Genomic DNA, 21,820 nt, shown 5'->3' with positions numbered 1-21,820 from the left:
TTGGATTTCCTGGATCTTGGTGAGTCTGTCAATTCTGAATGCTACAAGATGACGCTGACTAAGCTGAAAGCCCATATTTCCTGAGTCAGGCCAGAGAAGCAGACAACCTTTCGTTTGCAACACGATAACACTAGACCTCATACCAGTTTGGCGACCACCGCGCACACTGCAAAGTTTGGCTGGACTGTCCTACCACATCCACCTTATAGCCCCGATTTAGCACCTTCAGACTTCCATCTCTTTGGGCCTATCAAAGACGGACTATGTGGACAACATTTTCCAGACAACGATGCTGTCATTGCAGCTGTAAGAAAGTGGCTAGCCTCTGCTGGTGCAGACTTTTATAGGTGCAGCATACAGGCTCTTGTTCATCGATGGCAAAAGTGCATAACGAATGGTGGTGATTATGTGGAAAAATAGCTGTAAGTAGCTGAAATCTTGCTCTATTTAACTGCGTTATTATGATTTCTGTATCTGTTGTAGTTTTCTTTAAAAAAAATAGGAGGCATAATATATGGAACACACCACGTACATGTGTTATTTCAGTTTCTTTATCAGGACTGCCACATGTCACCAATTTCCTTTAGTAGTACTATACACAATTATGAGACATGCACACAAAGGAAAAAGATGTACTAAGTATGCTGTGGAGCAGTATTTTCAAGGAAGGGTGTTTCCTGTAATACTGTGATGTACTTATGCGAATAAGTCATTGTGCAGTTACCTCGTACGGCTACAAATCTCTCAGCAATAAAATTACTGTGTAAAAATGAAAGAATTTAGCTACTTGGAACTGGCAGGCAGAAGAACTGCTATTCCACCTGGAACTGTAATATAATCAAATTATCCCATTCCCTGAAGAGCATTAAATTTACAACTTGGCAACTTCCCTCACCTCCATTTGTAACATTTCAGCAAAGAACTCCTATAAATAAGAAGGAAGCTGATGAAGCAAGAAGCTGCAGACCTGTTGGAGCCTTCTGATCTTGACTCTAGGTGAGTGGAAACATTCAGGGTAAGCCAGTATGAAGTACAGCAGGGTAAAGATGTTGCACAAAGGCATATGCTTACAGATGCGTAGAAAAGTGTCAGCAATGGTTCGGTTAATTGTATAGGGGAACTGACTTTACATGATGTGTTGTTAGTTATATGACTGGACAGCTGAGGCCTTGCTAATCAAATCTGATGGAAAATGAACAGTGGAACACTTGATGCCACAGTGCCACAGAAAATATACACATATTTTTATATAAAAGTAGTTCAGCCAAGATGTTTAAGGAATCTTCATTCATTCTGGAAACAATGGTTAAGTAATTATACCATTATTATAGTATGTACTGATCATTTTATATGGTATATGTGGACATACATGACATTTCAGGACTTGGTTCTACTTTCATCTTCAAGTCATTTGTTGTCATTATACCGACAGATTTGTAATTACTGTTATATTCACATTATGAAGACTCGTATACTAGACATCAGCTCCAAACAGTATTAAACTTTACAGCAACCGTAAAGCACCAGAAATGTAAAGCAACTCATTGCTTGTTTACTGGTAGAATTCATGTCACACGCACAACTTTGCTCCTCTAATTAATTGTTTCCACCTGACTACTGATGTATCATTTTGGATAAAGAATAAAAAAAGGTCAAACCTCTTGTCAGTGATCTTTACAGTGTGCAGACCATCGAGTGTCTTAGTTACTTGTAGCTACGAGTTATAAGTTGTCCATTACAATTATCAATCCAAACCCTGTGTCTAGTCTCTAACCATGACAATATCATATGGATCACAAGGGAACAGGGAGAAGAAAATTAATTTTCCAATGGATATGTGATTTTATGACAAACTCTTCTATTTAATATCACTGCAATTTCTCTCTGTGTAACTGTTTTTCCTATCTGGAATGGTTAAACTGAAAGTGAATAAAATATACACATCCATCACTTGTGTGTACTCAACATAGAAGCCATTTTCTTCTGCAAAACACCATGGTTATTCATTAAAGTAGTATCTTACAAAGTCAGATCATGTGCTAAGCACATGTTTTATGTTTTGGATTAAGCTCAAGTTTGTCTCAGGCGATCAGTACCCTCCCACTTCAGTGAAGACATATATGCACTCACTTTTAGCAATCATTATTACTGGCTGCAGTTACCAAGGGTTGAAAGTAGAAGTGGGGCAGCGAAATGATTCTTGAGAACAAAACTAGTCCTTTTTATGGTTTCAGTCTACAATGCCAGTATTACTTCACTTCTTATTTACAGTACTTAGCTATGACTTAACTTGCTGTACCTGGTTGTTTGTGCCCACATCGAGAGTGATGGGCAAACACTGATGTGGCTTGATGCCTGCCAGGGCTGTGTATAGGGCCAACTTACCCACAGGAATGCCCATGCCACATGCACCTAAATCTCCCAGACCAAGAATTCTTTCTCCATCGGTCACAACAATGGCACGGACATCGGGTTCTGGCCTAGCGGAAAAAGTGAAGAAACGTGAGACTTCACGTTCTCACAGCAATCATCATAATGGTTACTGTGAAGATTTGATGAAGATGGAGGCAGAAGATTCTTCTACAGTCCTGGTTAACTGTCTACTAGACAACATGGCATCACATACCAAAAGACAGCACATTCAAAGAAGATTAGCACTGGCTTATTTTACACCACAAACAAAGTCACTGTTATATCACAGGAAATGAACAACAGTTTGGGTGCTGTTACTGTTCTATATGCACTGCATTCCCAATTACCCAGAACAAAGAAGGGATGAAGAGGCACAAATGACTGAAAAACATAATCAATGTAAGATTATTTTATGTTATACTTACAAACAGACATATATATTGCATCACAAAATATTCATGCTAATACTGCAAATGTAAGTTTAACTGTCAGTACAGTATCTGCAGTGTGGTGTTAAAAGAAGCAAGGAAGAAGAGGAGATATGGTACATCTTCACATTTAGCTCACTGAAGCTTCTGAAAGATCACAGAATGTGAACAGCATTATTAAAAAGACTGCTTGTAACAAGTACCAGAAAAGGTAAGGGTGACATGCAGGCATGGTTCACAAGTACCCCCTAATATGCACTTGTTGTGCCCTAGGTTATTAATATATATGATTTTATTTAATGAGGGGTCGATCTTATGTTTAATTCTTTAGAAATTTATTATAAGTTTTGTAAAGTTGGATATGCTATGTGAACCACAGGTTGGCCAGCCAGAAACCGAGTTCAAATCATCTTTAGACGTAGCACATTCCTGAGGCATTCTGTACAGTTTTTAGAAAATGCTGACAAATTGGGTGAACGACACAAAGGCAACACTCGCTTTTGCATGACAGGTTACTGGCCAGCATAAATTATCAGATTCTAGGATTTTGAGTGAATAGAATTTTGGGGAAGCTGCTGGCACTATCACTTTAGGAGTCAGAAAGAAAACTGATGGACAGTCTGCACAGCTAATTACAAGAACACAGTAAAAACATAACTAGCCCTTAAAACGGTTTTACAGTATTGATACTCCACAAGGCATTTTCTGTTTTTGTTGTTCATATCACCACTATTTCATTTATGTTATGGCATACCAGCTAATTTTAAATACACAACTTCTTCATAACACAGAATTCTATTGCTAAGTAGAAATGATTTACACAGGGATTGTAGTGTAGACAATAAAGCCTCTACAGCAACAAAAGTTTAATGATATTGTGTCACAATTCAAGTACCTGGTGAAATGACTTAATTCATGTTATTACTCAGTTCAGAAACTGTAATCTTGCCCATTTTTTCAAGAAACTGAAAATTAAAATACAATATTATTTGCCCTGCTTTTAAGTATCACGATAAAAGTTGGTGTCTTTTTGTGGTAGGAACACAAACTGAAAAAGTGTAACAGAAAATAACTGCTTTCAAAGCTGAGACAATCTTTGGATTGGAGAAAATAATATAAGCAGAAAATGCTTCCATGGTAATTTGGATAGCAAGAATAAGAAAACAAGAAATGCCTGCAATATTTTCATGGGAAAACCTCTTGGAAGATAGTTATAAGCAGCAGCAGATAAATATTCAAATCAAAACAAGTGATTATGACACAGAATTTCTTTCTTTTTTTTTTTTTTGCACATGGTAGGATACAGTAACAGGCTTTTGTGTTAGCAGTACTGAACCTTTGAATTCTAAAAATGGAATGGACTGTTAGTTTTGCAACAATCTCTTTAAAAATATTTATATGCAACAAGGATAAGAAAATAACTGACCCTCAAAATATTCCTGATTTGGAAGTTTTCTATACTTTTTCTCAGCTTATTCTGGTCTAAAAAGATTTTCATACAATCTTCTTATTATATTTATGTTAAGATTTTCATTTCTAATCAGTGAAGTGGTGAAAATTCTGTTTAAAATTTTTAGTTCTGAGGTCCTCACTTCTGCCACAAGAAAATGGCACTCTCAGGTAACAACAAAACATGAGCACTTGCATAATTTAAATAAATAACTTCAGTGCCACCCCATGCTACTGTTACTAGTGATTTAGACACTTAGTCTGGTGATATTATGTTCTCTTATATCTTACATTTTGCCACTGAAAGCTGGATTATTTGTAGCTGACATACCAATTTTTAAGGACATCAAAACAATGTCCTCGGTCATTAATGGTAATAAAGAGTCCTCTAGGTCTCCTGTAGATGAGACCAAACTTCTGACAAGCTAGGCCAACAGTGGGAGTATATACAATTGGCATCATCTGTTCCACATTCTCCGCAAGAAGACGGAAAAACAGGCGTTCATTACGGTCCTAGAATTGAAACACTATCTTAATTATTTAATTCTGGTGTCAATATTAAAACATATAGAGTAGATAAGAAAATATGTGCACTGCTATGCTCAGTAAAACATGGAAGGTATTTTATCCTATAGACTGGTTTACATGTTTCTGAACATAATGAAACTTTGGCATGAAGTGTTATTCACATTTTCAGAATGCTGAATCATTATTTCATAAGTTTATAGAACCCTGTATTACAGAAATAATGCTCAGAAATCAGTATATATCAGCTTGGCAACGGCAACAAGACTTGTAAAAAATTTAATTTTCTTGTAGGGTGATAAAGTTCTTCCTAAAGAGCAAAAATGCCTAATACATAATTAATTTTAACATATTCAAATGAACAACTTCAAGTCATAACAGAATTTCTGCATGCTTGCCAATTTCTCAATCACTGTTATAAAATTTATAAAAGAATTTTAACTAATAAAATACAAAAAATATACAAGAAAATGCATCTCACTGGAAAAGATGCACAACAGCTTTGACTTTTACACCAAGATAATTATCTCAGGAACAATTTTGAAAGAATCTGATGATTAAGTTTCAGATTTTAAAGAAGTGTATGACATGTGCTAATAAAGATTTAGGAGAGAACAAAAGACTAGACATGAAAACATAATAGTCGCAGACAACAGGTTGATCTGTGGGAAACACAAAATGGAAGCTTAAAAGAAATTAAATCTGTCAAACGTTATTAGAAAGGAATGTGGACCAAAAATAAGCATGGACAGGATTTCAAGGATCCTACATACAAATATGAGAATAAAAACAAATTCAGAAGGGAACATATATGGAGAGATCAACAGAATATAAAAAGTCACAAATTCTATCATATTATACAGGAATATTATAGAACAGCGACATTTCGAAACAAAGCAAACAGCAATCTTCAATGTACATTTCAAAATTATTTCTCAAATGTGGACCCTTACATAGACATAAAAACAAAATCCAAAGAATAGGTATTACATTTTGAGGAGTATGGGGGGAGGGGAGCATATCTGGGCTTTTTTCAGTATAACTGTTAAGCCAAACTAGCCATGATGTATCAAATTATTCATTACTGAGAAAATCCCAATACCATACAGATCAGAAACTGTTTCACAAGAAGATGTAAGCTTACGTATCAATTATTTTTACTGCATAGCAATAACCTTAGCCTATCACAGTGGTTGCATGATCTAATGCATGAACAGTCTTTGTCCATTCAATCACTGGGGTTGTGGGTTTGAATACTACCCTAGGCATGTATGCCTGTGTAAATTTATTCTGTGTTTATGCAGTTCTGTGCATAGGTAGAGGCCTTGCGGCGGATTGATCCCACGTCCAAGGAGTCCTACTGACTGTGTATAGGATTAAGAAACTAAAGAAGCGGCCAAGGCCCAACAAAGGGCTGTAGAGTCATAGGTAGATAGTAGAGAGAAACAGTGATCTTAAATTTTAATTACCAGTAACTCCTCAAAAATTATTTCTAAGAGCCATTGATGAATTAATAGATTTTAGATTTACTAATGCGTGGGCAGGTTTTAGTCATTTATCTTAAGCCCTGTTGATGAGTATAGACATTGAAACATGCCTACATTTACAGTTTATTAACCTCATTTAGAGATATAACAGTAGAAAAAAGAATTTTCTCTTCTCAACGTCATCCAGACCTGTTCTGTGGCCCCCCCACCCTCCTATCCAATGGGTACTGGGTGCTATTTCCCCAGGCATAAAAAGGCCATGTCATGAAGCTGACCACTCACCTCAAACTACTGCAAAGGTCAAGAGAATGTCCATCTGTGCATCCATTCCCCCATATGCCTTCATGGCAAAGTGCTTAATTAGTTAAGCACAGAGACAACTTTACCTTTCAAAAATCAGCAACATGAAAATAAATATTGTATGAAATAAATGAAAATAAATGGCATGCTCCTAGTTGACAATCACTATTCTGGCAATCACAATTCTGACAACATGATCACAGAATAACTATTCTGTTACACAATGCAATATCATTCAAGTTGAGAAAAAGTACTTCAGCTTTGCATACTTAAAGCCATCACTTTAGATGTGAACTTATTTATGTAGTGGGTCTCTTGACTGATAATATAACAAATCCGCTATAATTCTCATCATCCCAATTGCATCCCTGGTTCCTTTTCCTCTTCTAAATCCAAACTGATCTCCTCTAAAGGAAAATAGAGGATGTACTTGGAGAAGATCAGTTTGGATTTAGAAGAGGAAAAGGAACCAGGGATGCAATTGGGATGATGAGAATTATAGCGGAACTGTTATATTATCAGTCAAGAGACCCACTACATAAATAAGTTCACATCTAAAGTGATGGCTTTAAGTATGCAAAGCTGAAGTACTTTTTCTCAACTTGAATGATATTGCATTGTGTAACAGAATAGTTATTCTGTGATCATGTTGTCAGAATTGTGATTGCCAGAATAGTGATTGTCAACTAGGAGCATGCCATTTATTTTCATTTATTTCATACAATATTTATTTTCATGTTGCTGATTTTTGAAAGGTAAAGTTGTCTCTGTGCTTAACTAATTAAGCACTTTGCCATGAAGGCATATGGGGGAATGGATGCACAGATGGACATTCTCTTGACCTTTGCAGTAGTTTGAGGTGAGTGGTCAGCTTCATGACATGGCCTTTTTATGCCTGGGGAAATAGCACCCAGTACCCATTGGATAGGAGGGTGGGGGGGCCACAGAACAGGTCTGGATGACGTTGAGAAGAGAAAATTCTTTTTTCTACTGTTATATCTCTAAATGAGGTTAATAAACTGTAAATGTAGGCATGTTTCAATGTCTATACTCATCAACAGGGCTTAAGATAAATGACTAAAACCTGCCCACGCATTAGTAAATCTAAAATCTATTAATTCATCAATGGCTCTTANTATCCTACATGAAATAAGAAAACGGAAGGCTAATTGGATTGGTCATGTTTTACGCAGAAACTGCCTTCTAAAAGAAGTTATCGAAGGAAAGATAGATGGGCGGATAGAAGTGACAAGAAGACGAGGAAGAAGACGTAAGAAGATGCTGGATGACCTTGGGGACAGAAGAGGATACTGTCATTTGAAGGAGAAATCTCTAGATCGCATTAAGTGGAGGAATTGTTTTGGAAGAGACTGTGGACCTGTCGTCTTGACAGATTACTGATGATGATAACAAAAAGTACATTAAATGTCTTTGCAAACATTCCCCAGTATTACTTACCTGTAACTCTACAAGGTAGAGATATTTGTTTAGATCTTCTTGGTACCTCTCCACACTTGTTTTGCATAGTTCCAGCTGTTCTTCTTGGGTCTTGAATCTTGCTGGCATTAAACCATGGATACCTAGTTGTTGTCTTTCCTGCAGTGTAAATGCAAGACCCTACAAAGCAACATCTGTTTTTAGTCTATCACGTTATTACATTCATAAATATAACCAATGTTCTACTGCACTATAATCATGGGCTTTTACCTGTAAAACATTTGATACATAAATCTCAGGGCAAAAAATGAAAGTTCCAGCACAGAGCAAGAGTGGAAAGATATACAATGTTGGATGCAGTGTAAATATAAGTTCATGAAAAGTTCATTATTACTGGATTGAAAAAATACTGCCTGTGTAATTTGACTGTCATCATCTTTACACTATGATGAAACTCCAACAGGAGGTATCTGTCAGTGAAGCAGTTAAGGGCTAATTGATTAAGTCTGAGCACCCATCCAGTTAAACCAGTGTACTTGGACCAACAATGTGATGATTATATCATCTAAGGCAGTGATTCCCAAACTGTCCTTTATGAAATCTTACAGTTCTCTAACTACACATATCAGTAAAGATACCACATGCATTCAAAAGTGTGTGGGTGTGAAATTTGGTCTCTGAGATTAAGGGAAGAACATAGACTGAGGGTCTTTGGGAACAGGGTGTTGAGGAGGATATTTGGACCGAAGAGAGATGAAGTGACAGGAAGTTCGAGAAAACTGCATAATGAGGAGTTTCATAACTTGTACTCTTCTCCAAGTATAATTAGAATGATCAAGTCAAGGAGGATGAGATGGTTAGGCATGTAGCACGAATGTGGGAGATAAGGAATGTATATAGGATATTGGTATGAAAGCGAGATGGAAAGAGCCCAGTGGGAAGACCAAGGCATAGGTGGGTGGACAATATTAAAATGGATCTTAGAGAGATGGGATGGGATGGTATGGCTTGGATTGAACTGGTTCAGGATAGGGACCAGTGGAGGGCTCTTGTGAACACGAAATGAACCTTAGGGTTCCCTAAAATGCTGGAACTTTGAGTAGCTGCACAATTTGCGGCTTCTCACGAAGGGCTCAGCTCCATAAGTGAGTGAGTGATTCAAAAGTAATTGCACACAAAAATCTCATTCTTTAATAAATAACAGCAGCAAAGTTCTGGTCCATGTGGAAAGCAAGAAATGTGAATGCTTTCTCAACCAAATGCTTAATGAATATGAAGTGACTACTGGTGTTCTGTACCTTTGCATTATGCCCCTTCATAAAAAGTATTTTTACCACAAAAATTCCTTTTCAACAGCTCTGAGGCTGAAATGAAGTGCAACATTACTGAAGTTTGACAAGCATTACTTCTAATCTTGCCCTGAAGCAACCATATGCTTATTTTTTGTTTATTAATTTATGTAATTTGTGTAATTTATCTAATTCCAGAATCCTCAATAAAAGAATAGAATACTGTGCCACTATATGAATGTATGAAATAAATTGCTGACATATGAGGGGGTACCCAAAAGAAACCGAAATTATTTTTTTTAAACTTATTTATTCAAATTTTAAGCACAAACCTTCAATCCCCTTCATAGTACTCTCCACTTACACTAATACACTTGTCTAGTCTTTTATTCCATTTTTCAAAACATTGTCTAAATTCATCTTTTGAGATGCTTCACAGCACCTCCGTCGTTTTTTCCTTCACCTCAGCAACATCAGCAAAACGCTTTCCTTTCATGTCTCTTTTCATTCGAGGAAACAAAAAAAAGTCGCACGGGGCAAGGTTGGGTGAGTATGGAGGGTGAGGAACAGGGGTCATACCATTTTTGGTCAAGAATTGTCGTACAGACAGGGCTGTGTGAGCAGGGGCATTGTCATGATGGAAAAACCAGTCACCCGACTGCCACAAATCTGGCCGCTTCGGCCGCAAACTGTTGCGCAATCTTTTCAAAACTTCCAAGTAGAAAGCCTGGTTAACTGTCTGACCCTGCGGAACAAACTCTGAATGGACGACTCCTCTCACATCGAAAAAACAAATCAGCATTGTTTTCATGTTTGATTTCACCTGACGAGCTTTCTTGGGGCGAGGCGAACTTGAAGTCTTCCACTGGCTTGATTGTTGCTTTGATTCAGGATCGTAAGCATAGCACCAGGTTTCGTCACCGGTGATAATTTTTGAAAAAAAGTTTTGATCATTTCGGGACTCTTCTTTCAAAGCACAGCATGCTTCCACGCGACCTTGTTTTTGTTCAGCAGTCAGCAGTCGTGGCACGAATTTCGCAGCCACCCTTTTCATTCCCAAATCTTCTGTCAAAATTCGCTGAACTGAGCTCCAAGTCACTCCCGACAGCTCCACAATTTCTTCAATGGTCCGTCGTCGATCTTCCTTGATGATTTCACGAATTTTTTCAACATTTTCATGTGTTCGGGCCGTGGAAGGACGACCAGAACGAGGTTTGTCATCAATTGACATTTCACCATTTTTGAAACGGGAAAACCACTCAAACACTTGAGTTTTCCCCATAGCATCGTCCTTGTACGCCGTTTTTAACATTTCAAGAGTTTCTGTTCCACTTTTCCCAAGCAAAAAGCAGAATTTCATCGCCGCATGCTGTTCACGAAAATCAGCCATTGCAAAAACGACGATCACACAAAACAGTTGTCACTATAAACTCTGCCGAAACTAGTCCTTACCTTCTGAAGCAATGGTAGTCGGCTTATCGACTCAGGAATGTTAGCTCTATGCGCTCATGGCGGCAAAACACGGTACTACAAAAGCTCTGCCCACAAAAAAATTAGTTCGGTTTCTTTTGGGTACCCCATCGTATGTCACTTTAGAAACAAAATACTGGAATAGGGCATGATATATCTACAATGAGAATTAAACTCTTCAACATTACCCCAAATATACAGTGAATTCACGATAACTAAAGTGAAAAATTCCTCTAACCAATCCTAGTTATGTTTACAGATATAGCACAGTTACATTTTAATTGCCTTAACTTTTTGTTTACTGTATAAATCTATGTTTATATCTTTATCTGGCTTCAACTTTGCGTTCTGACATTACTTTTTCACAAAAAGAGTCTAAGAGACAGAGAAAAACCAAGTTTCACAAAGACTGAGCTACAATATTAACCATACCTTGTGTAATCTAAATGTTGGTACTGATACTCATCAATCTCAGCCATTATTTTTTGGACAGTCTCGTATAAATTTCCCACCTGGAACATCACATCACCCCATACCTCACAGTTATGACTGTGCTTTCGCCTATGGTACACTCAACAACAAAAACCTGACCATGGGCATCTCCTTGTTGTTCACAATTTTAAGAAGTCCATAATGTTCCACAAACACTGCTCACTTGCTTCTATGTAACACAAAAGACCAGAATAAGCTCTATGAAATAGCTAGGCTCAAAGAGAAGTCAAAGCAGAATTTAATGCTGGGTTGTGGTGATGGGTGTGAATCTAGTTCCATAAGAGTTTCATGTATAAATAAATACCTATTGACTAATCATGGAATATCATGAAGCATGGAGTTGGACCCATTAAAAACTGTAAAAGGATGGTAAACCCATTTTCAATAAAAACAAGTCTGCACATGATTTATATCAAGAATAAAAGCGTGTAAATGCAATATTCATGTTGCTACAGGATTTATTATTGTAATCAGTGATACAATGACAAGGAAGTAACTTCTAATTTTCTTCTTCACAAATGAGGATAAAAACCCAGTCACGTCTCCAGCCGATCTTTCCACCCTTTTCTCGGCTTATCCTATCCTCTTTTCCACAGGTTTTGTATTTTATTACTAATTCTGTAATTCTAGTCTTCCATATATCCTCTATGTGCAAATCACTTCTGTTCTTCCACTATTTCATTTAATGCTTTAACTTTAGGTTGACTTCTGTCAATTCTTCTCTTATCAAACAGTTTCAATCAAGGCTCTGCTCTCAAGAATTTTGTTTCTGTTATTTGTAATAATCTTTCTAAAGTCTTCTTTTAGCACCAGAGCTTCACATCCATACAGATATACTGTAAGGGCCTCTGTTTTATAAAATTTAATTTGTGTTTCTTGTCTACTTTTATATTTGTGTGTTATGTCCCAGAGATATGGGTAAATCACGTCATTTTATTTTCAACGTCTTGAACATTAAAACAAGGAATATGGAAAATGTCCTTGAAGCTTCGTCTTACATGCAACACTTCATTGCCCACTACATGTTTTGACCATCGTTGGTCATCCTCAGGTGTTTTAAAAACTGTTCTGTGGAGACTGCTGTGCTTGCATTTTTCCTCCTAATGTAGGATGCATAGCCCCATCACACATTCGTGTTACTGTAACAGTGTTAATATCCTGTGTCAGTGTCTCATATACAGTGTGTGTTACTGCTCTGGACGATTGCGTACTTACTTCATGGTCCTGTGCGTCTTCTCCTGCTGCGCAGTGTGTTTAGACCATAAATGTTTGCTAAGCAGGACTGAGTTTGTCTTTTATAATGTCTGCATGTTGCCACCCAGTGTCTATTTCTTCCATCGCTTCAAATATTAGGTTATAAATATCAACATGTGCGTCATTTATATGTAATCTGCTTCTTCTGAGCCTGTATATGTGGTATTTCTCTAAAGTATTAAATAACTTTCCTTTCTTTCTACTTCCATAACTTTGATTTATCAGTTATATTTCCCCTACTCAATATGTAATTCAAATATCCCAAATTAATGTTGTTATTTCTAATGGCCTGTATGTGTTCCTTATATCTAGTATAGAATGTTTGGCCTGTCTGCCCTATGTACTTCAGTGGGCAAGCTATACATTTCATTTGGCACACACTATTTCTTCTGTATTTGTCGATTTGTGGGCATGGCTTTACTATGTTTTCTATTGCGTTTCTTGCTCTAAATGCTATTTAAAATAGGTTTAAAAGACGCATTATGTATACACAGTAACTTTTAAACAAATTTTTTAAAAAGTGTTGCACGTAAGACAGAACAACAAACATTTGTTAATTAATTAATAATGTGCAACAGGATGTTGCAATAAAATATCAAGGCATATGGCATTAATTTTTTAATTCACATAGTGGGGGGTGGAGTCCAGCTGGGTCCACTCGGCATGTCGGCCACTGATTGGCCTATTGTACCTGTCCCGGGTGATTTTGATGATGGAGAATTTTTGGTGGAATGAAGATTGGCAAGAGAAACCAAAGAACTCAGAGAAAACCTGCCCCAGTGCCACTTTGTCCACCACAAATCCCACTTGACCACACCCGGGCTCGAACCAAGGCCGCCACGGTGGGAAGCCAGCGACTAACCGCTTGAGCTATGGCACGGCCATAAGGAGTATGGCATTAGTTAGTGGGGAACCCTCACCTGTTCAGCTGTTCTATCCTCAACAATTTTAATTCTTATACAAATCAAATATGTAATCAAAATTTAGTGAAACCATTCTACTTCATAATAGCCATGGTATTCAAAGGAATGCCAGTTTTTAAAATTTTAATTACTATTATTAAGCTTTGTTGTAACTAAAAAGCCAGTGCCCTGTTTTTGGTTCTGGCACAGATATTTATACAAAACCCATTAACAGTACAATGACTCAAATTAACAATTCAATAAGGGCAGATAAAGTTTAATCTCATATTATAAATAAAGAAATGTTACTACACTAGTTACTGAAACAAAATCAACTTACCTTGTTCAGTCTTGGATCTCTGAGGTGATCAATGCCTTGTACCATAGAAGGGCAGATTATATCCCCAGTCACCTCATGGTATGTTCTGTTTTGAGGTATAGAGAGCAGCTTGTGGAGGGCTCCCAGTGCTGTCTGTCTATTGTTGCAACAGAGCAATCCATGGCAACAGCCTCTGGAAAAGTAGGGAATTTCGGAATGCTTCTTGTATATGGATATCAGAAGATTATTTTCTTTAGACTACAGACTCTTTTATTGTTCAGTCCTTCCCCATACGACAGCAACAACCACAAAATCTGTGCGAAGGTGGATGTTCATATGCAATAATATTACTTATGTTTGCTATGTGGTCCTAATTACCCTTGATATAAATGCCAGGACCAGTATATTTTAGTCAGGTAAGTGCACTCTACGCAGTATCAATGGCAGCTCACAATGTTAAAACTAGCTATTGAAACATTTAATCTTTTCTTCTACAGATGTAAACCAATTCACATGATACCGTCACATATCACAATAAAGGCAGTGACTAGTTAATAACATGTGGGAAAATTTCCATCATACAACAATTAAACATTTGTTTCTCTGACAATGCTTGTGTTTGCCTCTTTAGTCTTGACCACTTGATGATCAGGTTTAAACTGGTATTTACGTATACTGCCTTTCAGTGAGTGTGGTAATATGAAGAACATGAGATCAGTAATGTAGCATTTCAGTTCTAATTCTATTATCTTGTCTGGTAGCAGTTTAACAGGTCTTTAAATACTTTGTGGCCAAAAGCGTACTCACTACACCAGCAGCTATCCCAGCTCCCCTAACATCAATAACCTTAATTTAAACCATTATTCAGTTATGATATATACATAAAAAACAAAAATAAGAAAAAAACAATAAAACAGCAAAAATTGATTTAGGCTCCTACACAGCGTGTAACTCTTAACAAGAACACATTTGTATCCTCAACAAATTAATATCAAGAACTAAGGACAGATGCAGAACAACAAAAAAAACCTCATTCTTTTCATTTAACACAAATCCTAGCTGTACATGCAACATCAAACCAAAGCTCATGGTCTCTTGCTATACTCAGCAGGCCATTAAGTTCTGGAGACTTCCTTCCTTAATTTTCTGACGGGTTTCAGCTCCAATGAGTTATTCAGCAAAACCTTCCTATAATCCATTCGGGGTGGGGTCGAGACTTTCATGACCATTATACTACAAAGATCCACTATGGGCTTCATTCCAAGTTATCTTTATGTATGACAACACACACCCAGTAAATACTTTTTCTTTAATAGCTCGTTAATTGGCACAACACACTACAGGACACGAAACCGGATTCCTCTTCATTTCCATTCACAGATCGATTCATCATTCATCAGTAATCTGTCAGATGACAGGTCCACAGTCCAAAACAGTTCCTCCACTTAATGCAATCTAGAGCTTTCTCCTTCAAATGAGAATATCCTCTTCTGTCCCCAAGGTCATCCAGCATCTTCTTACGTCTTCTTCGTCTTCTGGTCACTTCTATCCGCCCCTCTATCTTTCCTTCAATAACTTCTTTTAGAAGGCAGTTACTGCGTAAGATATGACCAATCCAATTAGCCTTCCATTTTCTTATTTCGTGTAGGATATTCCTCTGCTCACTGACTCTAAATAACACTTCTTCATTTCTCACATAATCAGCCCAACTGATCTTCTCCATCCTTCTCCAACACCACATTTCGGAGCTTTCCAGGTGTTTCTGATCTACTGCCCTAAGTGTCCAAGTTTCAGCCCCATACAAAGCCATGCTCCAAATGTAGCATTTCACTTGTTTCTTTCTCAAATTTAAGTCCAATTTTCTGGTAAAAAGATTCTTCTTCTTGCTAAATGCAGCTTTTGCCATGGCAATCCTAGCTGCATTTAGCAGAAGAAGAATGCAGCTAATCACAGACCGATACTATAAGAAAAATACTTCTTTGAAAATATGACCGTACAGATCTGGAACCACCTGCAAATGCTGTAGGGTCTCTCTCCTGTAAACCAAGTAATGTCAGGAAAAGGGTTAGGAAAGTGATATATGAGGTGAAGTGAAGGTGGGGTGGAAACTAGCAAAAAATTGCAGTAATGTGAAGTGAAGTGAACTGAAGTGAAAAGTGTCAAGGATGGGAGGATTATGTAAGTGTAGTAAAATGAAATTAAGGGAAAATAGGAATATGACATTACACATTCATTACTGTTAGCTTATTATATAGTGTTTGTGTGCTGTGTTTTGTTTGAACGTGTTTATGTGTGTTATTTGTCTGGTGTCTTATTGTAGTAGTGTGTTATTTGTCTGTTGTCTTATTGTCATACCACTGCCACTGGGTGAAAACCCATTTGCAGTTAAATAATTCAATTCAATTCAATTCAGTTCTTTATTATTTATGTGCCAAGTCAACAGCCAATTACAGACACAGCACAGTGTAGATACAAGTAATTACATCATGGGCAATCACAACATAAATTCAAAGACAAATTACAAACACTGGAGGAAAAACACATTAATGCAGACAAGTAAACAACAAACAACAACAATAATAATAATAATTTCATTAACATAAATGTAAGTTATGAGTTCTGAGAAATGAAATGTATAAATGTTTAATTGAGAAATGAAAAGTATAGATTTTCTGAGAGGATAATAATAATAATTCAGTTCAATTGTTGTTTATTGTACATGCAAATAATTATACTATGTTTAAAAATCGTGTGGGGACAATTTTCCTGGCTTCAAATAAGTCAACATCCCTGCATACAGCAATAGCAGCTGCTATAACAACAACAATAATAACATGCAATTTTGAATAAATTTTTAACTGCCTTCACTTCACATCCCACACACACAGATTCCAGGAATAACACTCAGAAAGACAAAACTGCGCTGGAATCATTATGGTAAATATTCAAATCAGAATTTCTTTATTTACTTAAGCAATATATAAAAACCATCTCCTCGGATATAATGCTACATAGTCTGTAGAAAATAGACCCCTGCTTGCTACTAGCTTCATACTGGTTTCTTGCTTGGCTTATTCTTTCACCCTGAAGATGGAGGCAAAACGTTTCTCTGGAACATCAGTTGACTTTCAGTGGAATACATAGTGTTGTATCCCAGAAGACAGCATTTGTCATAACCACGGCTGTGAGAACCTCAAATCGTACTTAAAAAAGGGGTTTATTATTGTTGCCTTGATGAATTCTTTTAATTCCTAAATAAAGAGAAGTCCATTTCTTAATTCCTTTGATGCATTCATTAAAGCACGCTCTGTTTACATCAGTTCACTGCTGAATCATTTGCGTAATAAATCTTTATCATCAGGGATTTTTCCGCAACGCTTAAAATACACTGTAGTGAAACCACTTTTTAAAAAAGGCGAGAGAAAATGCATTTCTAACTACAGACCAATATGTATACTGACTTCATTCTCTAAAGTCTTGATTACCTTGAACACTTAAATTCTAACAACATATTAGTTAAAGAACAGTTTGGATTTAGGAAAGACCAAACCACAGAGAAAGCAACCCATGAACTAACCAACGATATTCAAAATGCTCTCAATAACAGATTAATAGTGGGAGGGATTTTCTGTGATTTAGCAAAAGCTTTTGATTGTGTAAATCATGATATCTTACTATTGAAATTAAATTTCTATGGAATAAATGGCAAAGCTAATGAATGGATCAAATCATACCTCAAAAATAGGTACCAAAGATTGGAGATAAAAAGTAAAACTCCCAGTTCTAATGCATTTTCAAACTGGGGAATCATAAAACATGGTGTTCCACAGGGATCAATTTTTGGCCCCTTGCTTTTTCTTCTCTACATAAATGATTTATCAAAAACCATCAACAATAAATATAAACCAATTCTATTTGCAGATGACACTAGTATAATATTTAAGAATTATAAGTGTGACAACTTTAAAAATGATATAAATTTTGTATTTGAAGCTTTAAATAGATGGTTTGAAGCCAATAAACTCTCACTAAATTTTGATAAAACCCATCACATACCATTCTCAACTAAAAACAGCCACCAAACTGATCTGGCCATCAGTTATGCCAACAAATTAATCTGTAAAGCACCTGAGACAAAATTCCTTGGAATACATGTAGACAGTACACTGTCTTGGAAAATACATACAGAACAAACTATACCTAAATTAAGTGCAGCTTACTATGCAATGAGATTAAGGCCTTTATGCCACAGGAAACACTGAAGATGGTTTATCATGCCTACTTTCATTCTATTATGAACTATGGATTAATATTCTGGGGGAACTCTTCACATTCAATTAGATTCATTACAGGATGCAGAAATAGAGATTCATGTAGAGATTTATTTAAGAAATTAAAAATTCTACCTCCTCCATCACAATACATACTATCACTTCTCTTATTTGTTGTGTACAACAAAAATAAATTTGAATTAAATTCCAATATCTATAACATGAATACTAGACAAAAATATAACTTCCATCTACCTTCATCAAACTTATCACTATATCAAAAAGGAGTCTACTTTTCTGGCATAAAAGTGTACAATAGTCTCCCACAAAGTATCAAAAACTTGAGTAAAGATACTAAACATTTTAAATCAGAGCTAAAGAATTATCTGCATACTCATTCCTTCTACTCTGTAGATGAATACCTCAATGTAAATAGAGAATAATGTAGAATTAAGCTATATTAGTTTAAGATAAATTACTTGTACCAGTATGTATTCTTTTGACTTGTTCTATATCCAAAGGTATGAACCTGCTTAGGGTTTATGGAACGCAAATAAATTAAATTAAATTAAATTCTTTGAGAATTTCTGGTATCATGAGGAAAGTAGCAGACTCAGAAACTTGAAACTCCTATAGGAATCTCCAGTATTAAAGTCTTCACAGAATTATCAATTTGGTGGATGTGGGAATTTCTTTCCTCATGCTACTATCAGTTCTCTGAATCTTCAGTTCAACTTTATTTAAAGTCATTATGTGAATCTCTTGTAAAGTTCTGAAACAAGTATCTGCCTGACTCCACACGATGCTTGTGAGACATGATCTAACCTATATCTTCTCCTCCTCCTGTCTTCTGTTAATAGCTGAATGTAGGACTATATGAACACCAGATCAAACAAATCAATGACCATAAACACTAAAAAATTTATATCTGAAAGGGATCTCTAGCACTCATCCTGACAGGAGAAATGCTACAGTGTAAATAAGCACTGCCAAGTGTCTTGAAGTTGATCCACACTGCTGACAACACTGCGGGAACAAAAAGACGTGGCAAAAGATTTTCATCAACATTGCTGGATATACAATAACAACAGAATCATCAAACTCCGCCCAAAATTGATCAATTCTTGCTGCTCGTCTAAACATACCTTAATTAAAAAAATATTCTCCAAATTCTCAGCACCAAAGAATGCCCTCCATGAGTTCCAGCCCTCCACTTCCTTAATAAAAAAATCATCAGCTTTTCAATCATTAGACCTAATTAGAATGAACTGTGTATTAAAAGAACACAATGCTTCTGCCTCTCATCAGGTATTCCTACAGTATATTTTACCAGTTTGGGGGAACTTATAGGAACTCAATTTTCCGTTACTCCTTCACCGTCAACAGGGTTAAGTTCAGCTTCATACCACCAATCACTGGCAAGTACTTGAGACTTGCTGTTAGACCAGATACAGACTGCTTATGCCCATGCATGTGGCCCTCACCTGTCTCCAAACCCTATTTCAAGCAGCATTCACCGTGATAGACCCGGAGCTATTCTGCTTTGCTAGGTAAAGGAGAGTAGTCTGTGACAGAGCAACAGTTGGGGGGGGGACTTGTCAAGGCATGGAAAAGCAAGGAAGCAGCAATGTCCTTACTTTGAGGGACTGAGGGAGGCCACAAAAACCAAGTCTCCAGTTATGGTAAACTATATGCTGCAGAGCATTATTTTTAAGTACAACAAGAACTCCTTGTGACTACAGTTTAATACACATATAATATATATTTGGAAAGTATTATAAATTAATTCATACCATGATAAACACAGGTGAAAACTGTTCCATTAAAATAATTAGCTCTGAGAAACAAGAATATGAAGTTTCATTAGACAATGTAAAGTACTTTCTAATGTTAGCAGCTAAACCTGGATTTAAGCAATTTCTTACATGGCTCTCTGCAATGACACACTTCAACAAAATAACTTAGGGGCTATGTGACTTCAAACGCAACACAGTAACTGACAAAATAAAGTTACCACTTATGCTTTAAAGAAATGAAGCAACAAAAATTGAGAAGTTACTGTATGAGCATAATATGTTAAGGTATCATGGACAATCCTGATATATCATTCTTAAGTAACAAAAGGTATTTAAAGTACACAGAATGAACTGTGAGACCCTGAAACCTAGCCTTCTGGAAAATTACTGATGACTCTTCACATCCTAAAGTGAGCCTTCACAATCCAGATTTAGACTGCCACCAGAGGTCAGGAGCTGTTGTTCCAAATAAACAGAGAAAATGAACAATTATCCTCTCACTTCTGCTTCAGTTCTGTGTAGATAACTGTAAGGGTGGCTACAAGTGAGACCAGCTAACAACATCCACATACAGCTAAACTATATTAGATTCTCTACAAGAGAGTAAGAACTGGAATTCATCCAAACCACTGTAACCTACTTAAACTAAACAGCTACTAATTTTGGATTTTATTTCTGGTTCCTACACCAAACAAAAACATATAAAATTTGCTCAGCCAATGTAATGGCTTGTAATAAAATGACCATAACTGCGACCTAAAAAATGGATCATGAATATAATAAAGAAACTGCTACTGTATTAAAATCATAAAAATTATGAAACAGTGCAACTGCATATAATGTTGGTCATGGCTATAAAATTCCAATATTCTAACGATAAAACCATTTGCATGTATATAACCTTTATAAGAAATTCTGAGAAATTATAAACACATGCAAGACAACAATGGTCTACTTAAGCTATGTGACTGAATTCAGGCATTTTTCATCAATTAACACGGTTTTCTGCAGAACATTTATCACTACCACACAAGTTTTTAATAAGAAGTTTTATCTAGTAATATAAAAGATATAAAGCAATAGGATGTAAGCAATATGGCAATAATGCATATCTGTGGCTGAATTTGAGGGCAGTTACTACAGTGAACCCATGTTAAGTAGGTCTTCTGTTGCCATGGCATGGCACAGCAGTTGCAACTATATTGAATAAGATGTGCTGGACTGCCAAAATCAGATGGCCCTCAACTTTGGGAGTTAGGTTGTGGGGGAGGGGTCTAACAATCTTTCAATGCAAAAAAAAGTGGCACATACTTGGATTTTTTTTCTTGGCAGGGTGTGGACTCGATTTAACTAAGGATAACATCCATGGGTAGGTTCTTCTGAACACAGGAACAAATTTTCAAGTGTAAGGAAGAACTTGACCAGCTGGTGGTGTGTCAACTTCTCTAGAAGAAATTTGTTTTGTGGCATTAAAAACTAGACCTAACACAGGACTACTTTAACCTAGGCTATGCTGTAAACCTGTCACTGAGGTTGGGTTTTAATTAAGGTTACTAGCCCTAATTATAGAATTTCAAAGGACAGGACGTTATGATTTGATGTACATGAAGACAAAAGAACTAGGATGGAAAGAGAACCATGGGATTCAAAATACTGGCATAGAAGACTCCCAGGGGAATAGAATAGTAGATCAGAGGCAAATGCTGAAAATTATAATTACAGAACTTATATTACAGAAATTACAGAAATTATATTACAGAACTATATGATCGACCTAATCGGCCAGAAACCTTGGAAGTGGAACCAGAAGAAGAAGTAGATACAGATGAGAAAGGACCATATATTTTACAAAGTGAGGTGGAAAAAGCTATCAAGGCCACGAGGAATGAAAAGGCTACAGGAGACGATGATGTACCTGGAGATGTGCTTAAGTTACTGGGAGAAGGTCGTTTGAAAACACTGACAAAACTAATAAACACCATATATGAA

General features: G+C 36.5%; 1 protein-coding gene across 3 annotated transcripts in view; it reads right to left on the bottom strand.

Annotated features, from left to right (window-relative positions):
• Positions 1–21,820, bottom strand: part of LOC111870704 (NADP-dependent malic enzyme) — a 48,063-nt gene that overhangs the window by 24,084 nt on the left and 2,159 nt on the right. For 2 of the 3 annotated variants that reach the window (XM_023863180.2, XM_023863182.1), the window contains exons 2-5: positions 13,786–13,957; positions 8,060–8,218; positions 4,621–4,802; positions 2,300–2,480 (exon numbers count right to left, since the gene is read on the bottom strand). In XM_023863180.2, coding sequence (XP_023718948.1) covers positions 2,300–2,480; positions 4,621–4,802; positions 8,060–8,218; positions 13,786–13,957 — 694 coding nt within the window. Of the gene's footprint in view, positions 1–2,299; positions 2,481–4,620; positions 4,803–8,059; positions 8,219–11,229; positions 11,310–13,785; positions 13,958–21,820 lie in introns of those variants that run through there. The other variant, XM_023863183.1, reaches the window with a different exon arrangement.

The sequence above is a fragment of the Cryptotermes secundus genome, unplaced genomic scaffold (genome assembly GCF_002891405.2).
Source record: "Cryptotermes secundus unplaced genomic scaffold, Csec_1.0 scaffold59, whole genome shotgun sequence".
Lineage (NCBI taxonomy): Eukaryota > Metazoa > Arthropoda > Insecta > Blattodea > Kalotermitidae > Cryptotermes > Cryptotermes secundus.
This window is presented reverse-complemented; position numbering and strand designations above follow the sequence as displayed.